Raw genomic sequence first — 19,135 nt, forward strand, 5'->3', positions numbered from 1 at the left:
AAATTTTGGCACCTTGAACCCTTCTGGGAGGTCGAGATTCGGATGGATGTATACATCCTCATAGCTTAATCCATCGACTTCGGAAAAATAGTGTAACTCCTTCATGGCTTTCCTGATCTCTTCTTTCGCCTTGGGTACCTCTTCTTTTGAGCTCCACTCTCTCTCCTGTTCCTCACAGTGATCAAGCTCGGAACAATCGGCATGAGGTTCATTTGAAGTTGGGATTTGGAAAGTAGTCTTTTGAGGTATGAGTGGGATAATGGAGGGATTCTGGGTATTTTGATTGGCTTGATAATTTTGGAGGAAATTTTGAGGATCGTTATTTTGGTTTCGAGGGAGATGAAGGATTTGATTGGTATTGTGAGAACGATGTGGTGCTTGACACGATGTGGTGGCGTGATGGGGATAGAGGGTAGTTAAGTCAATGGTTGGAGGATTTTGAATGGGGTTAGAGAGAAGGTTCTGAACTTGTTCCGTGCTTGAGGGAGGATAGTGGAGTGGAGGTCTTCCATCTCTTGGAGGGTTGAAGGATGACACTCGATTAGACAAATCTTGCATTCTTTGCATTTCGACCCTCATTTCGGCAATCTGTTGCATCAGCTGCATAATTAACTCATTTTGATCTGCCGCGGTGGGTTGAGCCACCACAAAATCTGTAAGGCTGACTTCCTCATCGTTGTCTCCCATGGCTGTATTTGCGTTTGGTCCGGGGCAGGAATCTGCGGGACCCTTTGATCTGGTGAAGTAGTGGTGATCTGCTAGCTTTATCGACACAGATCAGTAAGATGTACCTGAAAGGCAAAATAACTCAAATGCAGATTTGTTAGTGCATATCCGGAGTACAAAATGCATAATATCGCGCATAAAACAGATAAACACACAAGTCGCTTTGTTTGAGGATATCTTAACCCACGAATGAGGACGGAAATATATTTTGAACAAACAGGAATTTGTTTGTTTTGACGTCATCTCGGGAAAGCTGAATCACGTTGAGCTATGGTCTTCTTGCAGTTGCTTTTCGACGTCCGTTGATCTTATCTTCGGATCTCCAAAACATGGAGGAGAATGAAAATTTTCTGTGATAGGGGTTGGGCCGGGAAGGCTGCCTACGTATCTCACGAGGAGAATTCAGGCCCGACGTAGTTCGGATTTTAGGATGAAAATTTTCCATTCATTCTTCCGTTGTGATTACAAGGGAATTGAAAACAACATTGAAATTTCTAGAAGACAACATTTGGCGATTTCTTGTCTTGTGGCTGCGTCATTCCTGCTTTTCAGACAGTGGGAAATGGAGGCTTGTAGACGATTTCTTCTTCATCGTCCTCCTCAATTACTTCACAGCTGGGGCCACTGTGATTTGCTCCTTGATCACGGGCGAGGTATTTTCCGCCCTTTAAGTTGCTATGGGTCGCCAATTCCTCGTCGAGTGCCGCACTTCTGGCCAATGCTACGGCAGTTTCAATATCTATCTTCGCCTCTCTCGCCTTTCCTTCGTGTATCTCCAAACGAAGCAAATTCAACCTTTTCCTTAGGCTTTCGGCTTCCGTCTCAACCTCCTTCTTTCTTCTTATCTGCGACGCCAGATCCTCATCCAAAGTCGTGACCGCAGCTTTGTAGATTGTCGTGGTCATGTCTACCTTAAGCCCTTTCTCTTTAATCTTCTGAATTTCTCGAGTGACTCGCTCGATTTTTCTTCGCACTTCCTCCCCAGTGAGCTCCGTCTGGACGTTCTTGCCTTTGTCCATAGCGGTGATTCACCTTTCCTGAGACGATAGAGCGGTATTTAGGATTTGTGGTAGGAGATGGGTTTTGCGTGAGAAACTTGAGACTCGGGAATTTGTCGGACATTTGTAGTGTTGGCTTCTGTATACTCTTTGGAATTTTGGCTAGGAGTGGGTTTACGATATCCTCAATCAAAGCAACATAACACATACACATTTAAACAAATATATTGTGTCCTAAACATGCATGTGACCCTTTTGTGCCAAGGGTAGGCCTAACGAATTGAAGGATGTATATGCTTTTTTAAACCCGATTATTATCCCCCACAAAATTTCATTAATAGCATCCAAAATGTCTGATAAACATAAAACAGAAAATAGTCCTGAAAAATAAATTACAAAACAAAGTACAAATAAAACTGTCCCACGCAGGGGATGGTAAAAATCATGCCTCCTCTGATCCTTCGCCAAGTCTGGTCCTCTTGGCGATGTTGACCTCTTCCCACATGGCATATCTATTCGCCCAGAGATGATCTCTTGCCAATCGAGCTCCTTCTTGATGACTGAACCCCTCTATCGAATGAATCTGTCGCTCCATGCTATCATCTAACTCTGTCATGCATTGTCTGGCCCTTCGCAGTTCTTGTTTCAATCGAGCTATGACTTTGGCATCTTCGGAATGACGACGTTGATGCTCTAATTCACTCTCATCAAGCTTCTCTTGAAGGCGGTGAAGTCGGACTTGATGTTTGGCTCCAACATCGGCAATAATGTGAGGAACGTTTGGATCAGGCTTAATTGTTCCAGCGAGACTCTTTTTCAACCATTCTTTGTACTCCCTCGAACATTCTGGACGAAACCTATCTGGTACAGGCTCACCCAACACTCTTCGAGATCTCCACATCCTACGCATGTCTTCGGAAAATGCCACTCGCCCATTCTCGTGGTCAGTTACGAATTTCCTCATATCAGCAATCTGGGGCAACTCTTGTTTCCCTCCTAGTTGCCTCAGAACTCAACCGGGAGCATATGGTCTAGTTCCTCTTAGTCCAGCAAATACTAGATAAGGGACCTTTTCAGTTCGAACCACCATATTCTTAGTCACCACCAAACTATCTATTGACCATTGCACGTCTTCTTCTCTCAGCCCCTGAAGCCTCGGATACCAAAAACTCTCTCCTCCAGTCTTGTTGCAACGATTGTGATACAACCACCAGTCATGACTATGTAGCTCGTCGGATCGTCTTAAGGGATCTGGTTCTTTGGGGTTATGAGTCTTGATTAAATGACGCATCATCCACCACTGTAGTATCAAATTACACCCTTGAAAGAAGCGTTCTCCGTTCTGACACTTGTCTAAAGCCCTGTAGATGTCGGCCAGAATCATAGGCGCTAAAGTGTAATACTTCGTCGATGTTTTGTAATCCACTCCATAAAAAATGGCATGAGTGACCATAAATACACTAGGATGAATAGTGTATTTTGGCCCTTGGGGAAAAACCATCGTGCCGAGCAAACATATTGCAAATGCAAGGGGACGCGCCTCTTTCCATTTTTCTTTTGAGACGAACTCGTCTTCGTGTTTCTCATAAGCCCTTGCACGCCCAAATCGATAATATAACTTTCTGAAAGGTATATTCGGACCAGGGAGTTTGTCCATCCACTCGGCTTTAACCAATGACAACTTCTCTTTAATTTTGGCGAAATCCCATGTTATTGGATTTAGGAGATCTGTATCTGGATGTCGTTTCCTTTTGTTGCACATGGCGACACTTTCATAACTGATGAGAATTTCTTCTATAGTCGGCGTCAACTCTACTTCCCCGAATCGAAAAACCATATTCTCGCTATCCCAGAATTTCACCATCGTTCCAATTAAGCCAGACCACGCATTCATCTCTAACAACGACGGAAGATGACCTATGTGTTTTTGAACGACCCTTTTATCATCGTTGTTCATGAACCTCCACCATACTTTGAGGAAAGGGTCGGGGATAGTAACCATTCTTGTCTTCAAAGGTTTGTGTGCCGGATTCATCCTACAAAAATAGCGAACAAAATTTAATCAACCCCCCACCCCGTGGACAATAAAGCGTTTTTAAAATGCATATACATCCTTCAATAAACACATAAGCATGATTGTCCGTTTTTGGCAATTTAGGCCAAATAGACACAAGGTGGGCTTCTAATGGGCCCAACACGCCTTGGGCGTTGGGTCGTCTTAGTTCAAATGCTCTTACGTTCGGGATTTCGGCTCGGCTCTACGCTAGTTGACTAAGAGTGGCTTTTGAAAGGACCGGGAACCCAAACGGACAATTTGGGCTGAAACTCGCGACAACCATTGGACGCCTGACGAACCAATAAATTGCCGCTAATTTCGAAAAAGGGTGAGTATAAAAAAGTCCGGCTACGGTTCCGCAAACCGTCCTTTAATATACTATACATATATATTGGAAATATGTCATGAATGCAACGACAATTTATGACAAATTTAAACATATTCAGTACAAACAATATTTTAACAAAAACAGTTAGTCAAACAGTCAAATCTTATGGTTAGAACTTAATTAATCCCCAGCGGAGTCGCCATTTCTGTTTTATTTAAAAATTACTATTTTTTATTTTTTGGTTTAAAAATGAAAAAATATTGACTAGGTTTCGAAAAATCAATTAATCTTATTATTTAAGAAAAATCGATTTTTCGAATTACGGAGTCGCCACTTGATTTTGATAAAATCAAGAAAAATTTCAAAAGATTTAAAACAGATTAAAATCAATTGAAAAACAAAGGTTCGAAGTTCAATGTACATCCCGAGAAGGTATTAGGCCCTCGGGATGTCCGCTAACTTGCGGTTGACCGGCGATTTGACTAAATGACTATTAAAAATAAATTGTTAACTAAATAAAAAGAAATTCGTTTTAATATTTTTTATTTCATTGTTATTATTTTTATTTATTTCTAAAGGGAGATATTTTGAGGGAATTAATTTAAGGAAAACTAAATTGTGATACAAGTAAGTAAAACAAAAATAATAAAATTTAAATAATGAAAAATGGCTACCCCTTTAGGAGATTTTTTAAAATTCTACCAAGATATTAAATAATTCAAACAAATAAATAATAGAGAAAGAAATATTTGAACTTGGGCTTGATTGCCCAAATTCTTTCATTTGGGCTTTGGCCCACTTGTCATAAACTAATCCTTATACTTGGGCCTTCTTTAAAACCTGCAGAAACAAATGGCCTTTGGGCCTGTTAATAAAGGGGGGGGGGGGGGGGGGGGCTGAAGGGCCCTGACCCAATCCTGAAAAAGAATCACAAAGTATACACAAGTGTATACATGCTGTATACAGCATATATTTGACCCATTTGGACCTCTCAAGCCCTGCACCTATTTGAATATATATTTTCCGCTACTTTTCCCTGTATTGCCCTGCGTATTTGTACCTGTACAATTTTTAAAACTTACTTAACAAGTGTATATCGTTGCCCGATAATGTATACTAATGTATACGGGCTGCACCCTACGTCCGCATTGTTTGCCTAATTCCGAATTTTAATTAGAATAGGCGTCCCTCTACGTTAACCTGCAATTCACATTTTTTACACATATTTATATTATATCGTGTCTGTATATCAGTGTATACAGGCTGTATATCAGCCTGATTTTCAACTTTCAAAAGTTGAAACTCCTTTTCCGAAGCGTATCCTCACTGCCACAAACCCAGATTTCGAGTTCGGATTTCCTGTGCATTTTCGACATGTATACCAGTGTATATCAGATGTATATAGCTGGTTTACAGCTTCAAAAAAAAACATGCAGTCGAATTCTGCAAACTGCTACTTCCAGCAGCTCTCCAATGTCGGATTTCGACCTGTAAATGGGTCTTAAGACCTCCTAGACTTGAGATGGGCCGACTCAAAGATCTTTTAACTCGGAGGAATGCGGGAGTGGAGTCCGAAACGGACTCGAATCGATGTCACATGTAATGAAAAAAAAACAAAAGAAAAGGATTAACAACAGCCTTAAATATTATCATTAAAACAAGATCCTCAACAAAGCAAGCATTAGGCAAGAACGAGTTCTTTAGACTTTCAGACATACATAAGTATGAAACCTTCGGCAAATTCGAAGATAGCAATAGACAACAACACATAAACTATTGTAACTAAAGTATGCTTTGAAACAAAGGGAAGTCATGCTTTCATTAAGATGTAGAAGTCAAAAGAAGAAGAGTTGTATGAACAAACAAAACAGACGATCAAACTCCGGCAAACATACACGTTATGATCATTCCCAACTATGGCAAACAAATCCCAAAGACGTACGACAGAAACTCTCTACCCCAAGCCATCACATTTGAACCCAAGAAGAGAAAGAGATTATATGGAAGGGTGTTTACCTGTTGGCGAGCAGCGACACCGAGACAAGCGAGCAAAACACGAACGAGCTTCCACCCTCAGACGAGACAACGAATGACGAGAGCAGAATCGAGACCTTCGACCCTTTTGAAGTCTTTTTCTCGATAAGTTCACACGTAAATGTCTAAGGTTCCTATCTTCCTGAAAATCTCCAACAAAATTTCCCACCTAGAATGCTAACAAAAGTTTCAACCAAAGATTCAACCTTAACTTTCGACCAAATTTTCGAAAAAAAAAAAAATGTCTCCCAAGTTCTGCTTTTCCGAATTTTTCGATGAAAATTTCTCTAACCCTTCTGATGAAGAAAAGGGGTATTTATAGAGGAGAAGAATTAGCCCCTTCTTGAATTCAAAAAATTTCAAATTCGCTTTGAGTCAAACCTCACATGACCATCGCATGCCGGCGAGGATGACTGCGACGTTTCGCAGACCTGCTTGACAGGGTATGGGTCTCTGTCGTTGCGTCTTGCTCACGCGAAAAGGAGGAAGGGAGAAGAACGTGGGGTTGTTGGCGCGATTTCTGGGGAGTTTGGTCTGTTTTTTCTGGGTTTCGGTCGAGAGGGGAAGGAGAGAGCGAGCGTGGGGGAGACGCGGGAGAGAGGGAAGGAGAGGAGAGAGAACGTGAGGGAGACGCGATGGGGTTGCTGGCGTTTCTCTGTTTTTTGCCTGATTTCTGGGGAATTATGGGTTTCTGTTTTCTTTCTGGGAATTAGGTGAGCGTTTGGGAAGAAGAAAGGGAAAGGGTCGTCTGGGTCGGGTCGGGTGGCGGGTCAGCGGGTGGGTTATTTAAGTTTGGTGTTGGGTTGGATGAGGAATGGAGTTGGATTGGGTTGTTGTTTAAAAGCAATGAAGTGGGCTGTTAAGAGTTTGGGCTTGGAAATTAACTAATTGTCTGAAATTGGGAGTGGGCTTGACAGTGTTGAGTTGAAAGGAATTAAGTTAGTGTTGGGTTGAGGGGTAATTGAATGGGTTTAAGATATACATATATACATATACATATATGTATATACATATATGTATATATGTACATATATTTTATTTTCGCAAGATTTATAAAACTAACTAACCTTAAATAATTTAAAAAAACTCACGAAGTTCGATAATTAATTTATACCAACGCGGGTCAAAAATTGGGTGTCAACAGTATATTGATTATGAATAATTCAAACAATTTTATATAAAGATTCATTAAAAATATTTTAATATAATAGATATTAAATCTTCCTTTAACTTCTTCGAACAACTTATTTATAAATGAATTTCCCCCCCTTATTAATTCTATATTAATTCTAGTGATATACCTTAGATTCTCAAGCAAGGGTGCCTACAAAGTACCTAAATTTTTTTGTATTATTATGAATATAATATAATTATTCTCCACTTGCAGCCACTAAATATATATACAATTATTTTCCCATCAAACGCACACCATTATTTAGTATAAAAAATGAAAAAAGAGATTTTATTAGGTCGTGATACAGTAACAAGACTATTTCATTCTCAATCAGAAATTTTTGAATTGAAGAAAAATTTTACTGGGAGTATTACTCCTGAATTAATCGAATAATATAAAATTCAAACTAAATCAAAGCTTTAATGCAGAATTCAGACGATGAGAAATATAATTTTATTAAAATCTTTTTTTAATTCTTAATTATATTTTTATGTTTTTAAAAACAGAATCGTATAACAACAAGCAACTTCCTAGTCAAACAACCTAGACACAGTTGTACACAGTTTTGAAGAATCCAAGTACTCTACAACTTTAATTTATTTATTTTTTATACTTACTTGCAACTTACCAACAAACAAACAAACAAATAATAATAATAATAATATAATTCTTTTTTGATATTAATTGGATATTTTGAATTTAAATAGCTTCATCTAAAGAAAAAAAATTCATGTAACAAGTGGTGTGTTTATGCAAATAACCCCTTTTAGACTATCGGTTATCATTTATCATATAGATTTTGTCCCTAATTTTAGAAGTCGTATAAATAGAGCTTTTATAAAATTACATCATGATAACGTTTAAACGTTAGATACAAATCTAATTATATTTATTTATATATTCTCAATTTTATAAATAATATATAAGACAAATAAGGTCATCTAATATTTACAATAACTTACGAGCTTTAGAGTTTAGAATATAGTTCATATTCCTAAGATTCAGAAGAAATAATTAAAAAGTTCATGTACTAAATAACTATCTCGAAAAGAAATAACATGTGAACTTTTTTTTTGGTAGAAAGCAAACACAAAATATATAACGCGAATTTGAATTAATCGACAGAGTTAAATCATATGCTTCAAGAAAGATCCAACATAATAATTTAATATATAGATTAGTCATAACAATAATGGTTTAATAAATACAAAATTACAAAATGTACTAAAAATTGTCACCATTAAGGTGGCCTCATGTGTAAACGTGTCAATCTATTTACAGGTATTTTTTTTTTTGTTGTACACATTAATAATTATAGCTTGATTGATAGTGATTAAAAATTAAAAATTAATTTCCAATTTTGTCCTCCTTAATTTTCCTCTATATATATCAAAAATAAAATCAACTTCACTATAGAAGAGCAAAAAAACAAAACAAATTTTTTTTTTTATATAGAGAATTTCAAGAAATGGCAATGAAAAATCAAGAAAATGTTGGGATTTTAAAGAAATTTCCAGAAGCTTCTAATAAAATGTATTCATTTGGGAGTAATGTGAAGAAAATAGCTAAAGAAGATCCAAGAAAATTAATTCATTCAATTAAAGTTGGATTAGCAATTGCATTAGTTTCATTGTTTTACTACTTTGAACCATTGTTTGATTATGAAGGATTTGGTGTTTCTTCAATGTGGGCTGTTTTAACTGTTGTTGTCGTCTTCGAATTTTCTGTTGGTAAGTTTTTACCATTTAAATCGTAAGAGTTTAATTAATTTCACGTAGGATCATCGCATATATAATAAATGGAAGATTATTTGAAATTAGCTATGAACTTCGTCGTTAATTTTTGTTATATTACTTATATACTTTTTTTTTTAATAATCTGTTTCTAATCTGTTGCTAAATAGGATTAACAACGATTTTGCTATTTAGTTACATAATTTATTCATCACTAATTTCTATAGTGTTTTTAATCCCTTCTCACGAGCTCTCATGTTTGCTTTGTTGGTGACTCGAACTCGCGATCTGAAAAAAAAAATTGTTATCATAATTATTTTATTTTGTTTAAAGAGGTTATGAATTAATCACTCTTAACTTTTGTCTAAATTTATTTAATTTAATTTTATTAGGAGCAACACTTGGGAAGGGAGTTAATAGAGGATTTGCAACATTTTTAGCTGGTTCATTAGGTGTTGCAGTTCATAGACTTGCTACCTTTACAGGGTCAGACAAATTGCAACCAATAATACTTGGATTATCTGTTTTTTCGATAGGTAAAATCGACGTTTAAATACTGACGATGGATATATTTTAGATTAATATTTATTTGTATAAGTATAAATGTGTAAGTACTTTCTATGTGATTAATTTTGGTGATTGGATTAAACAGCTGCGATAGCGACTTTTTTGAGATTCGTACCAAAATTAAAAGCGAGATATGATTATGGCATTCTCATTTTTATTTTGACGTTCTCAATGATATCTGTCTCGGGGTATCGAGACCCTGTGGTGCTTGATAAGGCGATTACCCGAGTAACTACGATCCTCATTGGGGGCGTGGCGGCGATCATGTTTAATGTGATTATATACCCGGTATGGGCCGGTGAAGATCTACACAATTTAATTGCCACAAATATTGAAGATCTTGGAATTTCTCTTGAAGGTCTGTCATCTTTCTTTTTAGTTCGTTTAAAAAAAATTATTTATAAAAATATATAGTATAACAACAAATTCAACATAAAACCAATAATGTGAATAAATGAATTCAACTCTAAATGCATTATTGAAAAAAAGTAAATTTCAGATCTAACTCAATTTCTAAATTATCTTATTACCTTATAATAAGACCACAACTTATTTTTTTAAGCCATGTGTGACATTCTAGGTATCATCAAAATGTTGTCCTCTTGTCAAAATAAATTATTATATATATAAAATAAATATAATTATCATTTCGAGTGTATTAAAAAATTGTTAGATGTTAAACAAATCAATGTTATGTGTACCAATAGCTACAAATCAATATATATATATATATATATATATATATATATATATATATATATATGATTTGATATGATAGACATAATTTTGCGTTCGTAAAATTATACTGAATATTTTATTTATATGATTTGATATGATAGACATAATTTTTGCGCTCGTAAAATTATACTGAATATTTTATTTATTAAATTTTATTGCATTAATTTGTAGGATATGGAACACAATACTTCAAGAAAATAGATGTGAAGTCTGAAGAGGAATTAGAGAGAATATCTCTTAAGGAATACAAATGTGTTGTCTACTCAAAAGCTAGTGAAGAAAATCTGGTTAGTCAAAAACAAATTATTATTTAATTAGCTTATTTTGTCAATTTTTTGAGAAGTTAAAAATAAAATTTTAATAAATGAAAAATTAATTTCTATACAGAAAATTCTAATGACAATTACAATTTTGTCCCTAATAGGTCAATTTTGCAAAATGGGAGCCACATCATGGAAAATTCAGATATAGACATCCATGGGGTCAATATTTGAAAATTGGAGATCTTGTTCGTGAATGTGCCATTAAAATCAATGCTTTGAATTCAGATCTTACCTCTTGCAATATGGTAATCATACTAAACACAATATATTTATTCGAAAGAAAAACAGTTCGATACACGAAACTTTTCATGTTTATTCAAAATTCTAACAGGTCTCACCCTAAGGGGTGGGGTGTAATATGGATACATCATATCCTAACACAAGCATTAGTGATCGACATAAGTCGCATAAATACAATTTAACTGTTGGTCCAAGGATCCCCTTCTTATATACACTATCAATATACTTCACATAAGCGGAATATTGTGTGAAAGGGAGTCTTGAAACAACAGTAAAATTTTTAGGGTCAATTGAACCCCTTTTATTGAATAATTACACTATATAGCTAGATAGAAAAATTTAATTATTATATTTTTTTTGTTGAATCCTAGCTCCACCGTACCACTAAATCAACCACTGATGCTTGTGTTATCTGGATCACAACCTTTCAGATTTGACTATTTTTTCAAATCCTACATGATTATATGAACGTGAAGTGTTTTATACACCAGCTTATGTATTATCAGTGTATAAAACTTAAATCAGATGTCGATTAATTTATGTTTAATTTTTTTTTTCAGACACAAGAAGGAAGGAAAATAATTCAAGAACCATGCACAAAGATGAGCATAGAGTGTGGTAGTGCATTGAAGGAAATAGCAATGTCAATGAAGACAATGACACTTTATCCAACAATTGATTCACATATTCTAAAAGCAAAATCATCATCTGAAAAACTAAGATCCATAATTAGAAATGGTGATTTAATTGAAGAATTAGAGTTGCAAAAACTACTCCCATCAACAAGAATTGCTTCACTTATGCTAGACATAGTGTCAAATTCAATAGAAATTGTGAACTCTGTGAATCAACTTGCTACACTAATGAAATTCAAGATTTTGTCATCAAAACCAAAGAGATTAGGGAGCAAGAGTAGAATTCCAAGTGGAAATATTGGAGAAGCACACCTTGTGGTTAATGTTGAGTGAATAAGGTCAAAATCGTAATCTTTGAGAATCAATGAAACTTTAAACAGTCTGAAACTCGATAGATGAATAATGGATATGTATCGTTTATATATATCATTTCACACTCATTAAGTATATAAGGTTTTCGTTTATATGACAAAGTTTGAACTAGTGACGTACGTCTACCTCATACATCAATTATGAATTTTTTGTTGTTAGACCAAAGGTTGAGGGGTCATTGTAAAATGAGGAGATGGTATGAAATGAAATATATAATAGTTCGTAAATTCATGTTAAAAGCTCGATAGATGGATAGTGGATATTTTTATTTATATTTTTATACTTGACTAAATATCAAAATCTTGTTTATGTGATAATGATTGAATAATTATATATGGCTAACTCATACATTAATGACATATTGTTATTGTAAATAGAGTGATCTAGATGGCATGAAATGCAATATAAATTACTTGTGAGTGAATAAGGTCAAATTGTAATTTATACTTTGCATTCACAAATATATATATATATATATATATATATATATATATATATATATATATATATATATATATATCAACAAGAAAAAAAAGAAATTTAAAACCACCGTAAATTTTAGTAATTAAATTCTAAACTAATTGAATTTACATAATTGTCCGAATAATTACGTACAATAACAAACCGACCCAGTCCAAACCTAAAGGCCCAAAAGAGAAAAGAAAAAGAAAAGAGACAAAGATTAAAGAAAAAATAACAAAAATTCCACCTTTAAGTTCTCTTATTATTATTATTCCCTGTTAGTTTTACAAATCTTCAAAATTCTTCATTTTCGCGCATCAAATTAGTGTATATCACGCATCATATTAGCGTATAATGTATAAGTATCATACTTAACGATTAATGTATCTCGTGCATCAAATTAATGTGTTAACGCTAATATAATTTATTTGAGAGATTTCTGTAATCATATACTTACAAAGGCCAAATGTTGAATTTACCTTAAAAGTATGTGATTTTTTGTTATTTGCCTAAAAGTAAAAGTTCGGTATCAAAATTTGCAACTTCTCAACTCTTTTGTTCGTCTATTGGATAGATATATAATTACTCGCCAAAAATACATGTATCTGACAGTTTTAAAAATTAAAATACATATTGTATTTGTTTAAATTAAATAATTATAACTAATTTTTTTAATTAAAGAAGTATAATTGGTTTTTTTGAAATATTATCCCAAATTTAAAATAATACCTCTAAAGACTAACTCCATATGAATTTTTTTTAGTCTATATAGTATTTTTCTTTCTATTGATTTGATTTATCAGTTATCGTTGTATGTCTTTTGATGTTATTTTACTATGTTATATTTTTTCCATGAACATGCATTTATGTTAGGTATAATCGATTTTTCGATATAACTCCTTTTCGAATAATCTTAGATCTTACATTATTTTTTTTTGATTTAATATACTTTCACTTTAAGTATTGATAAAATGTAAGATATGATATTTTTTTTGGTAAAAACTCTTTTTTTTTACGCAATTTTAGATCTACCTTATTTAATTTTAATACTTCAAACTGTCCGTATTTGTACAATTATAAAGTATGCCAAGTGTTTTATAAATTAGAAACTTTTTTTATTTTTATTTTTTAGTGAACCAAATATGTAGACAAAAATTAGAAACTAATTTGGACAAAAACAAATAAATATTGTACTTAATGAAGTTGCTGAATATTGTTGGGAAAAATAAAAGAAGCTGGAAACAACTGGCTCCTTTTTTTTTTTTTCTTTTTCGATTCGGTTGTTTTCTATATTTGTTTTGAAGTCGCACCTACTCAGATTCATATTATTTAAAACTTGTTAAAAAATAAATATTTTTAAATTTAATATTTATAATTAAAGATAAAATCATATTCATTCCATTACGATATTTCGTGACAGCGAAGTAAAAATGTAAAAATTGAGTTAATATTTGGAACCAATTATTATCCCTTATTACTATACAATTCTCCATTAAAAATTTTAGCTAATAACTCAAATCTCTTAGAACTTAAAAAATTTTACCCAAAAATAAAAATATTTGCTAGCAAAGAAAATTAATGAAAAGACTCGTGTCATCGACATGAATTATGGTGTGATGGATGTAATATCGAAGACTCGTTTGTTGGTTTTGAACTTCATAAATCGTTTAGGGTTTAATTTGAAATTTTTTTAATTGTATGAGTAGTTCCTTAATTATGTTAGTCCTTTGAATTCCAACATTATTTTATTAGAGTTGTTTCGTGTCTTAGTCGAATTTTTATATCCAAAACTTTTTTATGTTAAATGAGTGGTTAAATATTAATACTATAATAATATATCTAGTGAAAATTCATAATTGAGATCTAAAGAAGATTGAGGGTACGCAAATCTTATACTACCTTATAAAGATAGAGAGGTTGTTTCTTAAAAATCTGTTGCTCAAGTGTAACAAATCTAGTGACTAAATATTGGCATCGTTTTGATAGGATGCTAAAAAGATTACTTTACCCACATTTTCTCACAAATTCGAATTTCTTTAGACTCAAAGTGAATATCGAATGAAATACAAATAAGGAAAAAGGTCTGATATATCCCTCAACTTTGTCATTTGGAGCTAATATACCCCCGTTATAAAAGTGGTTCATATATGCCCTTACCGTTATACAAACGGCTCACATATACCCCTCCCGTTACAAAATGGCTCATATACACCCTTCATTTAACGGGAGTTAAAAATTAGTTTTAAATTTATATTTATTGCTTGTAATTTTTTTTAAAAATTATTTAGGGGTATATATGATTCTTCTATCAAAGTTCAAGGTATATTTTAATTTTTTTCATATATAAATTATTTTTTGACTTTTTTTAATTATAATTATTTGAGTTTCTTATTCTTATGTTTTTTCTTTCATTCCTTAGTTTAAAGAAAACAAATTTAAACTATTTTTTTTGTGTGTATTGTAATTTAATTTCGTATTCGAAGAAAAAATTTGGTCATCTACAATAAGTTTTACAAGAATATTAGTGAAACATAAATAAATATGATTATCAAAATAATAATTATAAATTAGTCATTGAAACAAAAAAAGGTCAAAAAAATATGTTTGACAAAGATTAAATTTACTCATATGGGATTATATTTTTTAGAAAAAAATAATAAAAATTTAGATTAAAATTATTATTTTTTCCATTTCCGTTAGAGGAAAAGGGCATATGTGAGCTATTTGTTTACAAGTAGGGGTATATATGAGCCACTTTCATAACAAGGGGTATATCAGACCCTTTTCCCTACAAATAAAAAAGAATGTAAAGGCACAAAACCTTATGGAATTACAATCAAGAAATGTTATGATATTTGATTGATCTTTTTCTTTTTAATGTAACTTTTCATCTAATGTTTGATTTTCGTTGTCTTTAATTATCAAGATATTATTATATGAACTATACGACTTGAAATAAGTAACACATGTTCAAGTTTTAAAGATTTATATTATATCATTTCACATTAAATTAAATATTTTGTATTTGATCCCTAGAAATGAAAAATATTAATATGGGTTGGTTTACCTGAAATAAACACAAGAAGACACTAATTAATTTGAACTAATCTTAGGAATTTCAAGTATAATAGACTAAACACTTTGTTGCTGATAGACAATATTCTCCTTAAACGAACTTCAACACAAATCTGAATTAATCAATCAGGCTAGTAGATTATGAATATTAGATAACTAAATAAGAATAAGACCACAAAGACTTTTTTGAGTAGGATATTACTTACTTCATTTAAAGTTTTCGTTCAATTTAAACGTGTACCTAAAGAAAATGAGAATTTTACATTTCGCAACAACTTAATAAAATCATAATAAATAACTAATACTAGTCATTGTATAGTTAGTGTGCATATAATGCATTAACCATACACATGTAATACACTAAGAAGCCGTTTTAATTGATGCGATAAGGACAGTAATCTCAAAATAAAATGTAAAATTAATCTATTCCGCATTTTACCATGGATATTAATTAATTTCGAAATTATTTTACCTACCAAAACCAAAACTCCAATTTGGTTAGGTGTTTAAAGCCTAGGAATCTCATTTATATGCTAAATTGTTCTTATATCACCTTTTTTTGTATTTTAGTTACCCACCTAAATAATGAAACCCTCTATTTAAGAAGAGTTTTTTTTACACTTTTTTAATCATAAATAAAAAAGAAAAAGAGTACTCACTCTTTTTCTATTGAAGAAAAAGTTCACAAAAAAAAATAAAAAAAAATTCTTTCAATTTGCAAGAGCTTATTCTCTTTCAATTCTAGTGTTACATTCTTGGAAAAAGGGTAACTCTAATTATTAGATTATTTATTTTTAATTGTTCTTAATTCATTCTCATGTTTTTTGTTTTAGTTCTAAAATGTTGCAATTTTTTGCTCTTTTTTCTAATTTTTTTCATTGAAGAATTTGTTATTCATGTGTATCAAGAATAATTATTTTTTGTTCTTCAGATTTTTAGTCATCAAATACATCGATCTGTAGTAAAAACTCGATATGTATATTTTTTTTTTGGAGAAATCGAAGAAAAAAAATTACTCATGCCATTTGAAAAAAAAAAATCCACTAGCTAATGATTTTTTAGGAGCGGGTAAGTTTTAGACCGCGCATTTTTTTATAGAAAAATATGATAAGATTGTACAGGTAAAATCGGTGCACTTCGCCTATTACATCTCGTCCATCAAAATTTAGATAAATAGAAAAAAATTATTTGACTGATGTTATTTTTTTTATTTAGATCTTACGATTTTCTACCTAGAGGTAAAAAAAATTTACACAATAAAGTTTTAGTAATAAGTTATAATGTTTCTTTCAAAATTCAGACAAATAGGAAAACTCCACCTAGCAAACATTTGTTTTTGAGATCTTACAAATTTCTATCAGAATGATAATAATTTTCTACACACTTTTTTTCTTTTTTCATGTATTCAAATTCAAATTATGAATATCAAAACTATATGATTGAAATTTAAAATTTTAAGTTGGCAAATTTTGAAGAATAACTCTATTTATCATTTCGTTCACCGTGCTAGAGACTCTAGACAGATAGGATAAACTACGCCAGCAATTATTTATTATCTCGTTCATCATACTCTAAACTCTAGACAGATAGGATGAAGTACGCCAGCTAGCTAATATTTAATTTTTACTTTTTTTTAGCCACGTGGATAACTTTTTTTTTTCTTTTGAACACTAACACACTCTTTTTTTTTTTTTTTTGTATTTTACAGATTTGGTGGCTTTTGAAACATGGATTTTACTACAAAAAAGATTCTTAACAATGGAAGATATATCCTATCAATAATTTCTACATTTTTAAATACTATCACTTACTTTATCATTCCACATTTTAATGCAAATGTTGCTATAAAAGTAGTGCAAAATAAATCCCAAAGGACATTTTTATCAAAATCTGAATCATCAAAATTACCAGCATCACCATCAGTAACAACAACAACGAGGAGAAGGAGGAGGACCAGGACACCATCCACATTTTCATTGAAATCTGAATCATCAATATTAGTACCACCACCACTATCAACACCAAGGGCAACACCAACAACACCAACACCAACAACACCAACACCAACAACAACAACGACAATAACGAGGACAAAGACAACCAGAACACCATTCGTATCAAAATCCGAGTCATCAACATCAGCACCACTACCATCATCAACAACAAGGACAAAGACAACTAGAACACCATCCATATGGAAATCCGAGTCATCAACATCAACACCACCACTACCACCACAACCATCAACAACAAGGGTGACAACAACTAGAATACCATCCATATTTTCATCAAATTTCGAGTCAACACCACCACTACCACCACTAGCACTACCATTACTACCACCTACAAAATCAAAAACCACACCACCATCCACATTTTCATCCTTATTTGATTCAACACCATATTCTTCTCCATGGATGTATTCAACAAGTGGTGATCTCATAGGTTCAGAGAGTGGTGTTTTCGAGGCTTCACCTAGTGAACTAGAAGAGTATGAACAACAATATCACAACAAACTACCCCAAAACAACATCCCTAAAAAAGAAAAACAACCTAAAAATACGAAAAAAGAATATCCACCACCAATTCCTTCTCAGAGAGGCACATTGCCTCGCGATGTACCATGGTCTCTATCTAGACATAATGTCGATGGAAGATTAATCCTAAAAGATGAAACCATGGAGTATTATGAGTACCTTGAAGCTACACGAGAGAATGGGCGTCTCGTGTTAAAACTAATAGTTTTCAAAGATAACATAACATGTCATGATCAAAATGATTTTGATGATGACACTATTCATGCTGATGAAATCATACGCGATGAGACTATAAATCGAAGGGAGAAGAAGAAAAGGATTCAAAAAGAGGCAAAAAAGGAATCCAAGATGATTAATAGAGATATTGGAACCAAAAAGAGAGGAGGATATTACTAGCAACTTTCAAATGAAGATTGAATGACTTGAAGGGGTAAAATTGTGTTGTATTTTTTTCCTATGTTTTAGGGTATTAATTATGAAAAAACATTTTTGGGAAGTATAGTGATATCATTTTTGTCATGCATTATATATATATATATATATATATATATATATATATATATATATATATATATATATAGTATTTATGCAAAAACTTGTGGTAATTTCTCTTTCTCTTTTTTTAATTTTATTTCTATAACCACTTGGTTTCGACTAAATTCTTAGCTAATATTATACACCTTGTCCCTGCATAAGTCATGATGTAAAATCCATTAGAAAATAATATATAGATTCTTACATAACTTTACATAATAATCTATAATAATTATTAGATATTGACTTTAATTTTAAAATAGTCGAACTATATACATTATAAAATTATCTTGAATTACTTTTTTTTTTACTTATATAGCTATCCAACAATCGACAATCAGATTATTTTTAAGACAAATTTCAATTTTCACTAGTAAAAATAAACTCACAAACCTTTGAAGGTCGGTATTGTCTTGATTTATTTTATAAAAAATGACTAATATTTTTGAAGGTTAATTTTTTTTCAATGAATGTCCTCAAATGAAATGATCATAAAACAAAGCACATATATAATTGTATAAAAATGACTATTTTTTTAAAGGCTTTTTGGTTGTTTAATTAACAAAGTTTTGAGGCAAATAGAAATTCTATATTTGAATTGAT

General features: G+C 32.3%; 2 protein-coding genes across 2 annotated transcripts; one reads left to right on the forward strand and one right to left on the reverse strand.

Annotated features, from left to right (window-relative positions):
* Nucleotides 1-2,035: 2,035 nt before the first annotated feature.
* On the reverse strand, nt 2,036-6,267 carry LOC138339583 (uncharacterized). The gene is made up of 2 exons (XM_069291392.1): nt 6,125-6,267; nt 2,036-3,760 (listed from the first exon to the last, which is right to left on the reverse strand). Exon 2 carries the CDS (start codon nt 3,757-3,759, stop codon nt 2,737-2,739), a length of 1,023 nt encoding a protein of 340 aa, XP_069147493.1. The 5' UTR covers nt 3,760; nt 6,125-6,267; the 3' UTR covers nt 2,036-2,736.
* A 2,466-nt stretch (nt 6,268-8,733) lies between these two features.
* LOC101256556 (aluminum-activated malate transporter 2) lies at nt 8,734-12,163 on the forward strand. Its single transcript, XM_004251375.5, has 6 exons — nt 8,734-9,046; nt 9,442-9,585; nt 9,702-9,974; nt 10,526-10,641; nt 10,779-10,922; nt 11,478-12,163. Exons 1-6 carry the CDS (start codon nt 8,785-8,787, stop codon nt 11,883-11,885), a joined length of 1,347 nt encoding a protein of 448 aa, XP_004251423.2. The 5' UTR covers nt 8,734-8,784; the 3' UTR covers nt 11,886-12,163.
* The last annotated feature ends 6,972 nt before the right edge of the window (nt 12,164-19,135 follow it).

Source organism: Solanum lycopersicum, chromosome 11 (genome assembly GCF_036512215.1).
Source record: "Solanum lycopersicum chromosome 11, SLM_r2.1".
NCBI lineage: Eukaryota > Viridiplantae > Streptophyta > Magnoliopsida > Solanales > Solanaceae > Solanum > Solanum lycopersicum.